Below are 16,134 nucleotides of genomic sequence, written 5' to 3'. Positions count from 1 at the left end.
TTCAAGCGGACGAAGTCGCGGGCAGAAGCTAGTTTTGATATAAACGTTCCTATAAAATTTTGCATCATACTTGATTAGTTCATGACAATCAAACACTAAGTTTAATTAAGAGGAAACAAAGCAAATAAACAATTAGTAATTCCGAGTACCTACCTAATAAGTGTGATTACAACAATTGTTTTGCCGTACCTACATTACGTAATTCATTGGATTCGTTAGCAAATATTTTGAACACTGTACGAATTTCCTGTTGTTGTGCGAATTTTCAGATTAATTTAATCAATCATTCAACTAGGTAATCATAAATTTAATTAATTTTTGTAATTTTATTTTTAATTTATTTAATTTTCAGTAGTAAGTAATTTTATTTTAAATTTAGTTAATTTCATGTTCAGGCGGATCAAACTTATCCTATACTTATTTTTGGTGTAGGTATATACACAAATACGTATAAAGTGACCTATTCATTTATTATAAGAATTATCATCTTGCGCCTCATTTACATCATAAGGATCACTATATGCAAAATGCCCGCTTCCTAGGTCGAAGGATTTGGACTGTGCGTTGATGAGTCGGTCAGTCAGTCACTCAAGGCAATGAAAAAGCGATTCAATGAAATTAAAATCTTTAAAATAGTTCAGAGCTTTTGTTCACCAGATAGCGACAGCACGTTAGAGTTACTATATTAAATTTTCCCTGTCAGATAATAAAAAAAATATGTCGATGTTACTCAGTGTCGGGCCCCAGGTCACATAATGCCAACTGTGGCCTGGCCACCACGGAATCGGCATTACGTAAAATTATACATATAATCTCGACTGCAACATCAAATAGACACAGTTCGCTGCCATTAGGTGTTCTTAAGCAAATTAAGTGAGTAGATACGTTACCAGTAACAATTTCTTGATAAGAATCTCGAAGTTTCCTTTGGAGAGCACGAGGTAGTCAAGTTTGTTAGGCTCGAGGCCCATTTTCTTAATATTAGCGATGGAAGAGAAGACTTCTCTGGAGCAAGTGGTTGCGTCGACACCGTGGACGCTATAATAGTCATTGCGGTCAAATATTCTTACTGTAGTAGGCGGTTTCTGAAAAAAGAAAAAGCAAGGTTTTTTCTCTCTCCATCTAATGTATTTTTATGTGTATCGAATATGTGTAAATAAATGTTTCTCTCTCTCTCTCTCTCTCTCTCTCTCTCTCTCTCTCTCTCTCTCTCTCAATTTGTAAATATTTTCATAATAATAAAAACATGTATTTTGCTGTCGGTACATTTACAATTATTTATTTATTTTTCAATGACAAATTTACAGCATCACGGTAGATACTAATGCGCTCTAAACCGTTTGACAGAAAGAAGTCGTAAAAACGACTGTGCAAGTGCATTGAACCTGAAGCCGTATTGCCTAGCTTTTCTGCCACTCGCGATCGCAATCAAATTACAGTTTTTGTATGCGAAATCTGTCATTTGATTACGATTGTTTAACAGTACACATTGAAAAGAGACTACCGCTTGTAAATTGTAACTTGTAGCTTCGTGAAATGGGCCAAAGGCCTCAGCTCTGCAGGGCTACTACGAAATTCGAAAATCGAAGTTCGTATCGTACCGTCCCGCCGACGCTTATATTATTTAATACGAGTGTGAGGGACGGTACGATATGAACTTCGAATTTCGTAGTAGCACTTCTGCTCCGGCTCAAAAGAGGAGCTTTTAAGAGCCTTCAAGCTACTAACACCTGCCTTTTTTATTGGGTTTGATCTTATTAAACTTTATTATTATTGCTGTATTTTTTTACGTATCACATACGATAAAATTAAATTCAATACATCCAATCCATTTTCGCTCGTTTATACTTAACTAACTATACTTAACTTGTTATGTAAAAAAAAACTTCTGGAAGTGAATGATAAGTTAATTACAAAACAAAAACAGCATGAACTTAACGAACTAACCGCAATCAAGACTCATACTTTATATCTTGCAACATTTTTTCTGCGTATTCTTTTAAGTGTGTCATGAACGCTACTTTTTACTCCTTGGCGGTGTCCTATATTTTGCCAATAAATAAGAACAATGTCAAGATATCTTAACGCTGTAAATATATTATCAAAACTGCGTTTATCAATTAGCAAGAAGAGGAAAAAACAATCCCTAAGTATTTTATTCGCTTGCGTCCAGGATTACCAACATTGAACCAACTTTTTACCGTGGCCTTCCGAGGACTTTTTTCGGGGCTTAGTGACAGTTTATTTTTAATATTCGCACAAAATATTTTATATTTAATAAAAACACGCAATATATACAATAATTAACAAAAATAGAACTAAAACTAACTTACTCTAATCCTAAAAATCTATATTTAGAAATATCACCCAAGATGCTGTTATTGAGCAGGGTGCCCATAAGGCTGGCTGCGTTTCCTCGTTGTATGGCAATGCCAATACGCTGACCGAGGAAAGAAAGAACTATGGTCACCTGTGGAACGGGCAAGATTCTTTTTTTTTTAATTAAAAGGTTTTTTAGCTTCGGGTCCCCCACAGACCAAGAGTTTCGGCAAACAGCAAAAGCCGCAAATATGAAGTTGTTTGCCAGATTCTTATATTTACGGCATTTTGCTGTTTCGCCGTTGCAGCCGCCGCACCCGCCTTCAATGATCATGTCTTAGCAACGCCAATGTGAACAAAATTAATATTTCAAAGTCCAATAAATTGGTTCGCTTTAGCATAAACTTAGACAAAAACCGGACAAGTGAGAGTCAAACTCGCGTAGGTACTGAAGATTACTTAAGTACAAATTTAAAAGGAATCAAAATAATAAGTTAATATTTCATTTCATAGACTTTCGCCTTCATTTGTACCATGATGTCTTACTTATTACCATAAGGCAGGGTTTCTCAAAGTAATGGCTCCAAGTACCCCTGTTAAAGTTTCTAGACGATGGCGAACCCCTTGCCTCCTTAAAATTGTCTGTTGGAGAAACTAAAAATAAAAAATACAACTCCAAAAACCAATCTTAATCATCTTGCTAGTCTTGCAGCCTGGTGGTTTTTGGAGTCAAGTAAACCTTGTCGCGAACCCCCTACCGTCGAATAGCGAACCCCCAGGGGTTCGCGTACCCCACTTTGAGTAACCCTGCCATAAGGTATAGCCGAGTAAGCAAAGTCAAACTGCCCTTAAACTTGCACCATTCTTGGAGCTATATCGATGACTTTAGTTCTTCGGCGAATTTCCCTATTTCGGATTCTATCGCACAATGAAACTCCGAGCATAGCTCATAACATCATTCTTAAATTATTATTATCAGGGTGCATAGAGAACATTATCTTATTAAAGTAGATGCCAAATGAACTTGAACTGAAACTTGAACTCGCACCACATCTTTTGTGTTGTGCTTATAATAGTTATAATAGATAAGCTACATGGACAATGTTTGACGAAAACACAATAGGTAGGGACGTAAATTCCGCCAAAGATCTGGAAATATATCTCATCAAACAAAATAAATATGTTGATGTCAATAAAATTAGCGCTCGGTTTATTCATTTCAAAAACGCAAGAACGTGAACTCATAGCGCTTCTTGGCACCATCAGCCAAATAAGTGGTCTATCACTTTATAAACAAGTTCCTCTCAAATGAATGTCGCTAAAGTAGAACTTTCAACTTGACAGACACGTCTATTGGCATTAACTATTGTTTTATGACATGCAAACGATTATCAACTTTAGGATGGTAGACCATATATTTGGCTGATGGTACGAGGTCAGGGATGTTCGTATGACGGTTGCATGAATATATATGTATGACGGTTGTTTGCAATGAAATGACCGACTTCGCATACAAAAACTGTCATTTGATTGCGATTGCGAGCGTCAGAAGCGTTAGGCAATACGGCCTCAGCCTAGTCAAGAAGCAAAACCATTGCATGACGCGAGCTAAATAAAATTCTATCTCACCCTTTTTGAGGGGTCTATTTACCGGTAGACCCTGGCCCTATACTACGAAGTGCAAAACTCGAACTTCGTGTTGCCGTCCCGCTGACGCTTATGTCATTAATACGCGAGTGAAAGGGACGGTGCGATACGAACGATTTTCGAGTTTCGTAGTAGCCCCTCTGTTGCGAAGATCTTTAACAAAGCTTACCGGTGCGCTAATCAGTTCTTCTGGAAGAGAAACCTGCACATCGTCACTTTAATTCAGGGTAGGGATCCCATCTTAGGCCCCTGGTGTTACAGATGTTTATGGTGTGGTGATCTCTTACCATCAGTAGACCCACTTGCTCGTTTTCCCATCCAGTCGAATAAAAAAAAATGTTTTTAAGTATTATATTATATTAACCACGACAAACACGAACGATGCAATTTAAATAAAATTAAGGCTTGTAAACGGATTAAATCTTTTAATAAACGTTAAAAGTTATAGAAACATTATGTAGGTACGTAGCCGGTGAGGTTTTGATAAAAGCAGTCGTTGACCCGCTGCCAATTTTTAACTGCTAAATGTAGTGATAATTCTGCGCTAAGAAAGAGGAATTTAACTAACATTTTAGTGGAAAGGGTATAGTAGGACAGCCTTTGAAAAATTGCCCCCAAAGTTTTCAGTTTGAAACTATAGTCAAACGATTCCTTTTAAGAACAGTACGCACAAAATTTTAAGCATCTACTGCTCTCAGGGAGGTCACGGCACCCAATTCACCCTAAAACCTACTAAAGAGTACATTTATATTTATTTCGCAGTGTTGCACCTGAGCTAGGCATATGGAACTTGGATATTATGCAGGTTAGATGTTAATGCATACTTATTTGAAAAAAAAAAAAAAAAGTGGTGATGGTACTACCTTGACCCGACGTTGTTAAACAGGATGTTTCTTTTTTTTCGAAAAAATATATTAAAAGGGGGCTAATACTTTTTATACATTGTTATTGGCCACAAAAATATTTGTGCAAAATTTGAAATTCATCAGTTGCATAGTTTTGGAGGGAAAAAATAAAGTAGTTTTAGGGTTAATTGGGTGCCGTGATATAAAATCGAGTACTTACTGCTTTTTCGCAACGTAACGTTTCGCAACTTTTCATTTCGCAAACTCTAAACCTGTGAATATTTCAGGATTTATTTCAGGACCATCGTGCAGAACCCTTTAGGTTAGGTTAGGTTAGGTTAGTTTTATAAAAATCCTGATTTACAGTTTCAGAAATATTAAATAGTTGGGAAATGAAAAGTTGCGAAATGAAACAGGTTGCCAAACGTTATTCGCCGAAACATAAGTAAACCTCTTAAAATGCATCGTTTGGCCTATGATATATAAACTAAGGCGTTTGGCTATAGTTTTTAACTCAAAACTTTGAGGGCAATTTTTCAAAGGCTATCCTGCTATGTACCCTTTACATCAATAATAAGCAAAATGATTTATTTTTTTATTAAGACGTAATGCAATACATACATTAGTGTGAAAATGAAAACTCTTTAATGTACGTAAAAAAATAAAGAAACAAACACACATTTGATAAACGTTGAGCTGAGATACATGTCGTGATCTTTACCAGACCAGTCACCTTTGAGTGGATGAGAGGAGCATTTACGATCGGTCCTTAAACCGACCGTCGCAATATCGACAATCCTTCAAAAATCAAAAAATCCTTATAGAATCACTTCGTTGTCCTTTCGACTGTCTGTTTCTCGAGACCTTTTTTTCAGAAACAATATAAAGGAAAGAAGGAAGGAGAAGGAAGGAAGGATATGTGATATTGACTTCGGTTTGATACCTCCACGCGTTGCAGAGGAGATAACTTGGAGTTCTAAAAAATCAAGTTTCTAAGTAAACATGATCAAAAATACCGCTTGTTGGAACTGTGTATACAAAAGAAATCAGAACTATAGGATACTTTCCCTTGGCATAGAATTATGTGATAAGAAATAAAGCCTCACACATAACACCAGCAAAGGAAAAAAATTAAAAATCAATAATAAAAAAAACCCTTGTTTTCACAGAAGTAATTATGAATACAAGTTTACCTTTTTCTTGAACGGAAACCTCAGTGTGCGTTTTTTTTATGGCAAGGCAAACAGGCAAGTGCGTCACCTAATTCTGATGAAAGTGAGCAGCACCACCACCCATGGACACCCACAAAGCCAGAGATTGTACATGCGTGGCCAGAAAAGGCACGCCGTCCCTCTTTAGAGTATTGCTTGAGAAAGAGACGGTGCGCTAAAACCAATTTTAATCGCAGTGCGTGCAAACCCAAAGGATACGCGGAGCGAGTGAGTAAAATTATTTATTTCAATTTACTAGATACATACCTACATAACATTACTATCACTAAAAAAATTACTATGAATTTGCAAAATAAAATATTTTTGCACCGTGGAGCTCAGATCCATCGAGAAAAAGTCCACAAATCGTGTTTTCCGACTGCCAAATGCCAATTCGCTAGAATATAATGATGAAAAATAACATATATCACAATTTCATTCACATTATTTCACCTCACAATAATGAAAAAAAAAACCGGCCAAGAGCGTGTCGGACACGCCCAAGATACGGTTGCCATTATGAAAAAAATATAGTAATATTTCTCGATTTTAATGAAATTTCACTTTAAAGTTGAATATTTCGCAAACAGATCACTGAATCTAAAAATCCAATCCAACGATAACCCACGGTGGGGCCCACACTATAGGGTTAATCGAGAAAAAGAAACACCCCACTTTACGTCTACGGGAGGTAACCTAAATTTTTTTTTTATTTTACCACTGTCGGCGTGAGTGATAGTACTAACTAACGGTCTCTGAGCTTAGCTGCGGACGGACAGCCAGACAGACGGACAGACGTGGCGAAACTTTAAGGGTTCCTAGTTGACTAAGGAACCCCAAAAAAGGCAAAAAATGGAATGCCTCGTCTTAACTTCGAATTGAAAAACCATACGTTGATAAATAATTAAGCCAAGGTCTTTGTGTAATACCTAATACAAAGAATTCGGTCGTTATTAATTATTTTCCGAAAGCCCACGCAAAATATTACAATTCAAAATGAAGTCATGACTGATTCACTAAATCTTCTAAGCAGTAACTTACCTATTGACAATCACAAATATAAATAGAGATTGGTCATTCTGTGAAGTGGCCAATCGTCTATAAGTTTGTGAACTTAGTATATTATTTTGCCTGGCTGCGAGCGGTTCGCGGAATTCTGATGACCAGGGGTTATCGGTTGAGATACTATATGGCTTACTACATAAATCGGAGTCTCGAGAGCAGGCAATGTCAGTAAGCGGTTGAGAACCGAACCGAAGACTTGTTTAATTAATAATTGTTTTAATTTGGAAATCGACGCCTGTTAAATCAAAGGTAATTGAATTCCTTAATGTTTTAGTAGCACTTTGTATTGCTTAAGTGTGTTTTTATTTTGTATTCTACGACGTTATGCAGCCCTCAGTAACCCTTGTGGTGTTTATAACTCACAATATCAAGACAATGTATTATTAATTTGACATTAACCGTCACTTTATTACTAGATATTTACCCAATGCTCTTTAATAACAAATAATTATTTTAGTTTTTATAGGTATTATATATGTCCCATAAATTCTATAATACGATAGTGAAATAAATAATTGTTTATTTAAGTATAAACCCATTAAATAACGTTCTTAAATGCAAATAAATAAAGACAAATACTTAGATAAACAAGAAAAGTTAAAAATCATGTACAAGTTAACAAGTTACAATCTTACGTCTGCGCGCTATTAAAGACAATTTCAACTATTTGTGGTACTTGCTATATACTTAGACAAAACGTAGGGTTAGCGTTTTTTTTTCTATAATGAACGATAATTTATTATCATTATTTAAAAATATTTTTGTAGCTAAAGTGATAGATAGTGCTATTGTGACAGCCCAAGTCACACATAGGCGCTACGACAAGAGTTATAGGAAATCTATAAGAGTGCTAACGAGATCCTAAAGCTATAAATAAGTGTTTCGCATTTGGAGTTGGAGCGCGCTATAACTCTACCATACCCCTGAATTGGGCACACTTTTTTATTACCTTAGGCTATTTAATGGCAGTAAAGAAGAGTTACTGAACTGGTTAAGAGGTATAATAAAGCAATAAGAGAGCTATAATAGTGACAACTAAAACTATAAGGGATAAAAACGTGGTAAATAGTTCAAAATTAACTCCTTCAGTGGTACAATAGAGTAAAATATCGCTTATTAACTTTTTGACTGCCAAGAGGGCTGCAAATAGGTGAATGCCTAACTCTTTAAGCGGTAGTAGAACTACAATGTCGCTCACTATTATCTTTAAGTGATATGAGGGTGGGAAATGGGTGATTTTTAAAGCTTTCAGCTCTAGTATAGATCCGCAAAGGCTATACAAACGGCCTCAGGTGCTAAACATTTTTAACATCTAAGGATTTTTTACTTATTTCATCATTTTACTGCCATTTTAATGTGGTTATATAATTGTCGGATCCAAATGAATGGCGGATTAAGTGGAAGTAAAGGTGGAAATAAAAGGAAATAATATAGATTGAAGGAGTTTACTTTTTACTGCGAAGGAAAGTACACTGTGAATAAGTATATGTATTTTTAACAAATTATTCAAGTGCCCGATGTCTGTTGTCTATTTATTGAAAAGAAAAATTTATTAGATATGGGGTAACATAAAACTTTTGTAATAATCGAAGAAAACGTTGCCTATTCTGGTTTTAATGTATCGTGCTAGTAGTATTAGAACATAATAAAGCAAAGCAATTCAACTAAACCGGATTTTCTTTTGTTTTTCTAACCTTAGTCAAATCAATTCGTAACCTAAACATGGTTTTTTTGTTGCATCACCACATTGATTTCAACATCAACAACAATTGAACAAATAAGAGGTACAGAAGTGGTATTTAGCTCTATTACTCTACCTAAAGTTATACAGAAGTCACATTAAACACTAGAAGTTCTATGGTAGCGAAAAATGTTCCTACTATTTGACTTTAAGTAACATAAGAGAGTTTTGTACCTCTTTAAGCATTTGGGACTATAAAAGATTTTATGAGAGCCATTGTAGAGCTGGTAGCGGTAATTAATGCTCTTGTGCAACTTTTGGCTCTTGGCCAGAATTTATTATCGCTTGCATAGCACTTTGGGAGGTTGTAGTCAATGCTTATTTCTTATTTAGATCTTATAGTTGTAGATTCACTTAAAGTTATAACACAAGATGCTTTGCCCGTATTGTATTATAGTGTTGAAAATTGCTGTTCTACGTCTTTGACCTTTAAACTCACCCTGTTATCGCCGTTATAAATCTGTAGTATAGCTCTAAGTGACATATTTTGCTATCTACGCTCTTTTGTCGCCAAAAGTTGTAAGTGTTGTGGCTGTAGTGCTTTTATATCTCGTAAAGTTCTAAAACAAGTTCTATGGGAGGGAGTAAACAGTAATATTATCGTAATATTTACAATAACTTTTTTGACACTGAATCGTTTGCATTTTAAAGCCTATGTGTGTCCCACTGCTGGGCAAAGGCCTCCCTTCTCCTCCCTTCTGGACCTCCACCCTATCCAGAGACATATCCGGCCACTCACTCAGTTCTGTCTGAGCCCAGGTGGTCTCGCCATCTACGCCTCGATTTGTGTTTACTTATTGTCTATCTATCTAATCTAATACCTTTAAAACAGCAATTATTGTATATATACACCGTGTTATTTTTGATATCCGTTAACTTTAAGGGAACAATCTACAGGTCAAATTAAGTTAATTTCTCTAAGACACTAGTGGTCTAACTCTTACTGTTTAAAAGATAATCAATTATTGGCATTATAACAGCGTAAAGGTCCTTCATTTGTTTTTTTTTCAAAATCCATAACTAAACTTTAATTATTATTTATTTATTATTAATCTTTAAATAAATATTATTCCCTATTAGTTTAAATTTATTTAAAGTACAGGGAATAAAAATAAAATAGTCGCAGTTCCTCAATTTTTAAGACGGTTATCGAAAAAAAATATATAATTTATGTGAACTATTATTTGTGTAATTTATGTAATTTATGTGTTTATGTGTTTGTGTGTAATTTATGTGAAATATAATTTGTGTGTGTGTGTGATTTGTGTGAATATAATTTGTGTGTATTTGACGAAGCCTGTTGCGGATATTGCGTTGTTACTAAATTGAATAAAGATTTATGCTCGTCAAAAATCTTCACTGAGCTAATTGTCTAGTTAGTGAATTTTTATGCCATTTCGAGGGCTTAATAGGTATAGGTAACTTTTAAAATTACTATGGATTAAAAAATTTTTCAAGACCAATAAAAAAAATGCTTAGCTAATAAATAGGACAGGACAGTACTAACTTGCCTTTTTATTATACTATTTCAGAAGGCGAATCAAAAGAATTCACAATGAGGAAGTTGTTCCTCGTAGCTGTTATCGCGGCATTGGCCTGGGCTAGGCCAGAAACCTACAAAGAAACGGAAGACTTCCAGTACTCTAGGAGTGCTACAGATGAGGGAACTAAAACCGGATTCTATGGAGCTCAGAGAGGCAATGTAGGAGGCAACTACGAACGAGCACACAACATGGACTCCTTAGCTCAACACCAAATGAGTGGGGCCGTGCACCAAGTTGAAGGAGAATTAGGTGATGCCTCAAAAACTAAGGCAGGAAGTGTATACACTGCAGCTAACTCAAGGGGAATTTATGGATCGGGAAATTTCGATCTAAGTAATCTCGAGGGTCGAAACTTCGCCGAAAGTGTTTCTTCGGACTCTTCTCATTCGTCTTTATCGTCAGCCTTCAACCAACATTCGCAAAACTCTGGCTGGAGAAACCAGAATCGACGATTCACCGGATCGGGTGCGTCAGACCAGTTTGGGCAGTCATCATTACACTCAGGTAGCTTGCAAGCTAGAAACAGTGCTAGTAGCATCGACAGCCACTCATCAAACTCCGAAAATCAGCACGGATTCAGTTCAGGATACCATACTCAATCTGGATATAATTCTGAATCTAGATACCAAGGAGAATCGGATTCAGCTTACAATCAGAGACTTTCGAACGCTCATCTTTCTAGTGGCTATGGAGCACAGGCTGGTGACCAAACCCAAAGCCGGTATGTAGTGACGCCTGTCAGAATATACGGAAGACCGGGAACTCAAGTAGCCATACCTGTATTTGCACAGAGCTCCAACACACATAGAGCATCTGCATTTGACCAGAATGCCATAAATAGTGAGGCTGAAGTATTTAATAATAATCAACAGCATATTAGCTCGGTTCCGGAAAGTAATGCAAAACATTATGAATCTTCCTACAATTACCGAAAAGCGTGGGAAAGGCACAGTGAATCTAACCCTTCTGGTGTCCCATCGGTAGCGCCTACAGTGAACCCTTTCCCTGCAAATAGCGAGTTATATGATGCTCAAGTGGGCAGTGCATCGAACAGGCTTCAGCAAGCTAATTCTCATAGTTTTAGTTCTGGTAATGATTATAATGCACAAAGCAGCATCGCGCATTCAGGGTCAACTCAATCTCGACATCAAACAGACTACAGTTCCCAGCACAAGTCCGACATAAATTCCAATGCTTATTTGTCAGGAACTCACGGAAGTCTTACCGGAGCTTCGATTGGAACAGATGTTGACTCGCAGCCAAAAAGTTATCAGTCATCTTATTCCTATCACAAATCATGGGAAAGGCAAGGAGACCCCTACGTTATAGTCCCAGAGACAAAAACTGGTGTGTCGTCTTCGCAACGACACAGTTCACAGTACCGACAGTCAAATCAGCATCATTCACAAGGCAGTGCTTATGATTGTAACTGTGATGAATATGGTAATGTCCGTGCTAAAAGATCTTACAACAATTTTCAATATCAAGAAGATCTCGGACAGCAAGCACAAACCGGATGGGAAGAAAATTTGGGACAGCAAACGCAACAGTCTTGGGGTAATTTTCAGCAACAGACTCAACCTGACCAATTAGAAGATCTAGGTCAGCAAACACAAGAATCTTGGGGTGACTTCCAACAGCAGAATAAACCCGAAAAACTAGAAGACCTCGGACAACAAACACAACAATCATGGGGTGATCTGCAGCAACAAAGTAAACCTGAAAAACTCGAGGACCTTGGTCAGCAAACGCAACAGTCATGGGGTGACCTTCAGCAACAAAGTAAACCTGAGAAACTCGAGGATCTTGGTCAGCAAACGCAACAGTCATGGGGAGACCTTCAGCAACAAAGTAAACCTGAGAAACTCGAGGATCTTGGTCAGCAAACGCAACAGTCATGGGGTGACCTTCAGCCACAGAGTAAGCCCGAAAAACTAGAGGAGCTAGGGCAGCAATCACAGGATTGGCACGGACAAAGTCAACAAACAGAAAATCATTTAGGTCAACAAATACAGCAGACATGGGATCAAAGCAAACAGCATGTTAATTCACAAAATTTGGAAGAGTTTGGCCACCATGATAATCAGCAATCTCAACAGACATTTGATGATTTAGAAAATCTTGGTCAACAACCAAAAAGTAAGTGGGACTTTTTTGACCCTTCTCCCCTGCAAAAACAGCATGTTTTGGACCAACCAGACAATTCTGAACAACAAAATAAACCTGAAAGTGTCGAAGATTTGGGACAACAAACTCAAAACGAATGGGATAACATAAAAAACTTAGGGCAACAAGTCCAAGCTCAATGGGATGACACAAATAACATAAATAAAACACAACACCTAGACACAATAAACACAGAACAACAAACTCAAACACACTTTCTAGGTGGAAATCAAAATAAACAAGACAAGGAACTAACTGAAGACAGTTGGAACACTCAACACATAACAGGATATACTGATTCGGTACGAAACAATGAAAATTCATACTTTAATAAACCAATGTTACCCGGGTTCTGGGGTGTTACAAACGTTAACAGACATCAAAACAGTTTTTATAATGAACAACATAGCTATAATAATTTCCATTCTTATTTACAGAGTCAAGGCGCTAATTGGCAAGAACAAATCAATCGCAATACGTTACAAACTTCAAGCCACAACCCTTTGCAAAGTTTATGGGATAAAATAGATAATCTTGAAGAGCAAACTATTCTCTCAGCTAATGATAGAGATAAATTTTCTGAAGGATTCGCAGGTTACGACAATTCGCAACATTCTTATTATGCTCAAGGAAGCACTAATCACCATGAAAGCAGTTCAGAACAAACTAGCAACTCTTACTATCATAATCAGTATGAAACTAATTATTCCGGGTCTCAACCAACTGCTACGTTTGACGGAATCAGAAGTACTAGTGACAAATCAAAGAACGAGAAAAGTAATAGTGAGGGTTCTTTGGAAAAGCCAAAGGATAAGGTATCCACAAACAAATTACAGCCGACCGATATTGGCCGTGGGGACATTAGTGCAGAGGAAGACAGTCCAAGTGATGTAAATATACCAAAGAAAGAAGACGATTCCCAAACTTATTCCACTCATATTAAGCCTGAAAAAACCCCAGATGAAATTGAAGCACTAAGCTTATCCAGAGGAACTGAAAATGAAAAACCTAAGAATAAAAACCAGGAAGATACACTAAGTGTTCTGAGCATAGGTCAACAGCAATGGCTTGAAGATCAAAGGCAACAAGAATCCAACGATTTTCATAAGTTTCGTGGTTCCAGTACCACTAAGAAACCTAACATAAACGAAAACTCTAGAAACAACCCAGAGCTAAGCACAAATTCTGATGATAATTCTCAAGATCGTACTAACAGCAATTTTTCTGATCATAAGAATCAACAAGTTTATACTGAATCTAAACATACCTTTGAAAACACAGAAGAAATAAATCAACAACAACAATTTAAAGATTTCGATCAGCAAATTCAAAACTCTGACCTTCAAAATTCAAAAAAAGAAAATAGAAATAGCTTTGGACGCGAACTGGAAGACTTAGACCAACAACAGAATACAAAGCAACAATTAGATGATTTCGGGCAAAAAAATCAAGATCTAGAATTATTTGGTAATCACAGGGCAAATATTGATCAGCACAAAACAGATCAAGAGCTGGAAGACTTTGGGCAACAAAGCCAAGATTTTAATCAACAGAATTTGCAACAATTTGAAAAGTTGGATCACCAAAGTCAACATTCAGGTCACAAATTTGAAGATTTTGAACAGCAAACTCAAGATTTAAATCAGCAAAATTTAGAATCATTTGGTAGCTTGGAGCATCACAGGCAAAAAATAGACCAACAAAATGCAGGACAAGAGCTGGAAGACTTTAGACAACAAACTCAAAATTTTAATCAACAGAATCTGCAACAATTTGAAAACTTGGAACATCAAAGTCAACATTCAGATCAACAGTTAAAAGATTTTCGACAGCAAACTCAAGATGTAAATCAACAAAATTTACAATCATTTGGTCACTTGGAACATCACAGGCAAAAAATAGATCAACAAAATGGTGGACAAGAGCGGGAAGACTTTGGGCAACAAAGCCAAGATTTGAATCAACAGAATTTGCAACAATTTGAAAAGTTGGATCACCAAAGTCAACATTCAGGTCACAAATTTGAAGATTTTGGACAGCAAACTCAAGATTTAAATCAGCAAAATTTAGAATCATTTGGTAACTTGGAGCATCCAAAGCAAAAGATAGATGAACAAAATACAGGACAACAATTGGAAGACTTTGGACAGCAAAGTAAAGACTTAAATCAGCAAAGTCTGCAACAGTTTGAGAATTTAGATCAACAAAGTCAAAACTTGGAGCAAGAAAAGACTTGGGAACAAATTGGTGACTTGAAGCCATTAAGTCAAATCCCAATGAATGTAGGTAAATATAATCACCAAGGCAGAGAAAATGATCCTAAGTCAAATACCCAAGAAATTCAGGAACCAATAAGTACTAACAAAGAAATATCAAAGTCTCAAAGTGTTCCAGAAAATGAAGCAGAAATGCCACCCCAAGTAACAAGTACAACAGAAAAACCAGGATTCTGGAAATCAGTGGGAAATAAACTAAGTAGTGCCAAAGATTCAGTAGCATCATGGTTCAAGAGAAGTTGAGCTTTACCAACATGTATTAATTTATAAGATATGAGGATAACTAAGATTATTTTGTTAAAACTAGTCAATAATGCTTAAATTGCAAATTGAATAAAAAAATATATAATTTATTTTATTTTATTTTAGCCTAATTCTTATTCTTATTACACTTTTTATGTAGCTTGAGAAACAGTTGTGTCAAACATAAAAAAGCCTCTTGGTTTAAAAAGTAATGAATCATCATAGAAAATGAGTAAGACCAACCAGTGGTGGTGTAATCTTTTTCCAAGGTTTTTTCTACGGATAATGGACCATTTTTTGTAGTGATGAATGGCTTTGTCAACCTGCAAGTGTCTGGTGCATGTACACACACACATACATTGTAAGCCATAGAACACCGCAAGTCCGGCAAAAAAAAAGGTCTGTTGTCTGGTGAAAACCATGGATGTCTACAAGCGGCCATACATGCTTTCCAGTAAGTAGTGGATACACTTAAGTATTGTTTGGTTCATATGGTGATGCCACATTTTTCTGACTCACAATTCATGATATTTACACACATTAAGATTCATGAAATAGAACTTTTAGTAAAGGCCAATAAAATATTTGTCTACTTCAAAACAAGTGGCTATGATTTGTAGTATCATAAAATTTACTTGTATGTGATGAAGTACACATACACTAATTCAATAATCTGAACAGTTAAGGTTTTGCAGTAAGTACTGTAGTAATAAGCAACAACTAGGTATGTATGACTTTAATGATACTTACATCAGGTAACGAATTATAATATTTGATGAATGTTTGCTGCTGCACTGAATCTGAAACATAAAACGAGCTGAAAAAATATCGAAACAAAACCAAAACAAGGGTTATGATATGGCAGATGATTTCAGTTCTTACTACGGTTTAAATTAATTCTTACCGAGGTTTAGGGCATGAATAGGTTGTAGTGTGGACATTGTTTGTTAATTGATAATCAGGAACGATTTTTAATGAGAATAACTAGTGTAAAACTTAAAACAATTATCGCTCGGCTTTCTTTAACGAAGTACAGACACCTATCCTAAATCCTATCCTATGATACCAATTTGTTTG

At 36.2% G+C, this 16,134-nt stretch overlaps 2 protein-coding genes across 2 annotated transcripts in view; one reads left to right on the top strand and one right to left on the bottom strand.

Moving 5' to 3' along the window:
- LOC141436179 (DNA mismatch repair protein Msh2-like) overlaps window positions 1–16,114 on the bottom strand; it is a 39,595-nt gene extending 23,481 nt beyond the window's left edge. The window contains exons 1-3 of the mRNA XM_074099061.1: window positions 15,962–16,114; window positions 15,808–15,857; window positions 891–1,085 (exon numbers count right to left, since the gene is read on the bottom strand). Of these exons, the coding sequence (XP_073955162.1) occupies window positions 891–1,085; window positions 15,808–15,857; window positions 15,962–15,998 (282 nt within the window). The 5' untranslated portion in view covers window positions 15,999–16,114. The remainder of the gene's footprint in view (window positions 1–890; window positions 1,086–15,807; window positions 15,858–15,961) is intronic.
- On the top strand, window positions 7,227–15,165 carry LOC141436178 (uncharacterized). The gene is made up of 3 exons (XM_074099060.1): window positions 7,227–7,336; window positions 10,361–12,840; window positions 12,976–15,165. Exons 2-3 carry the CDS (start codon window positions 10,384–10,386, stop codon window positions 15,055–15,057), a joined length of 4,539 nt encoding a protein of 1,512 aa, XP_073955161.1. The 5' UTR covers window positions 7,227–7,336; window positions 10,361–10,383; the 3' UTR covers window positions 15,058–15,165.
- Window positions 16,115–16,134: the final 20 nt, after the last annotated feature.

This window comes from Choristoneura fumiferana, chromosome 16 (genome assembly GCF_025370935.1).
Source record: "Choristoneura fumiferana chromosome 16, NRCan_CFum_1, whole genome shotgun sequence".
Classification (NCBI taxonomy): Eukaryota; Metazoa; Arthropoda; class Insecta; order Lepidoptera; family Tortricidae; genus Choristoneura; species Choristoneura fumiferana.
The sequence above is the reverse complement of the archived record's forward strand: the minus strand, read 5'-3'. Positions and strand labels throughout refer to the sequence as shown.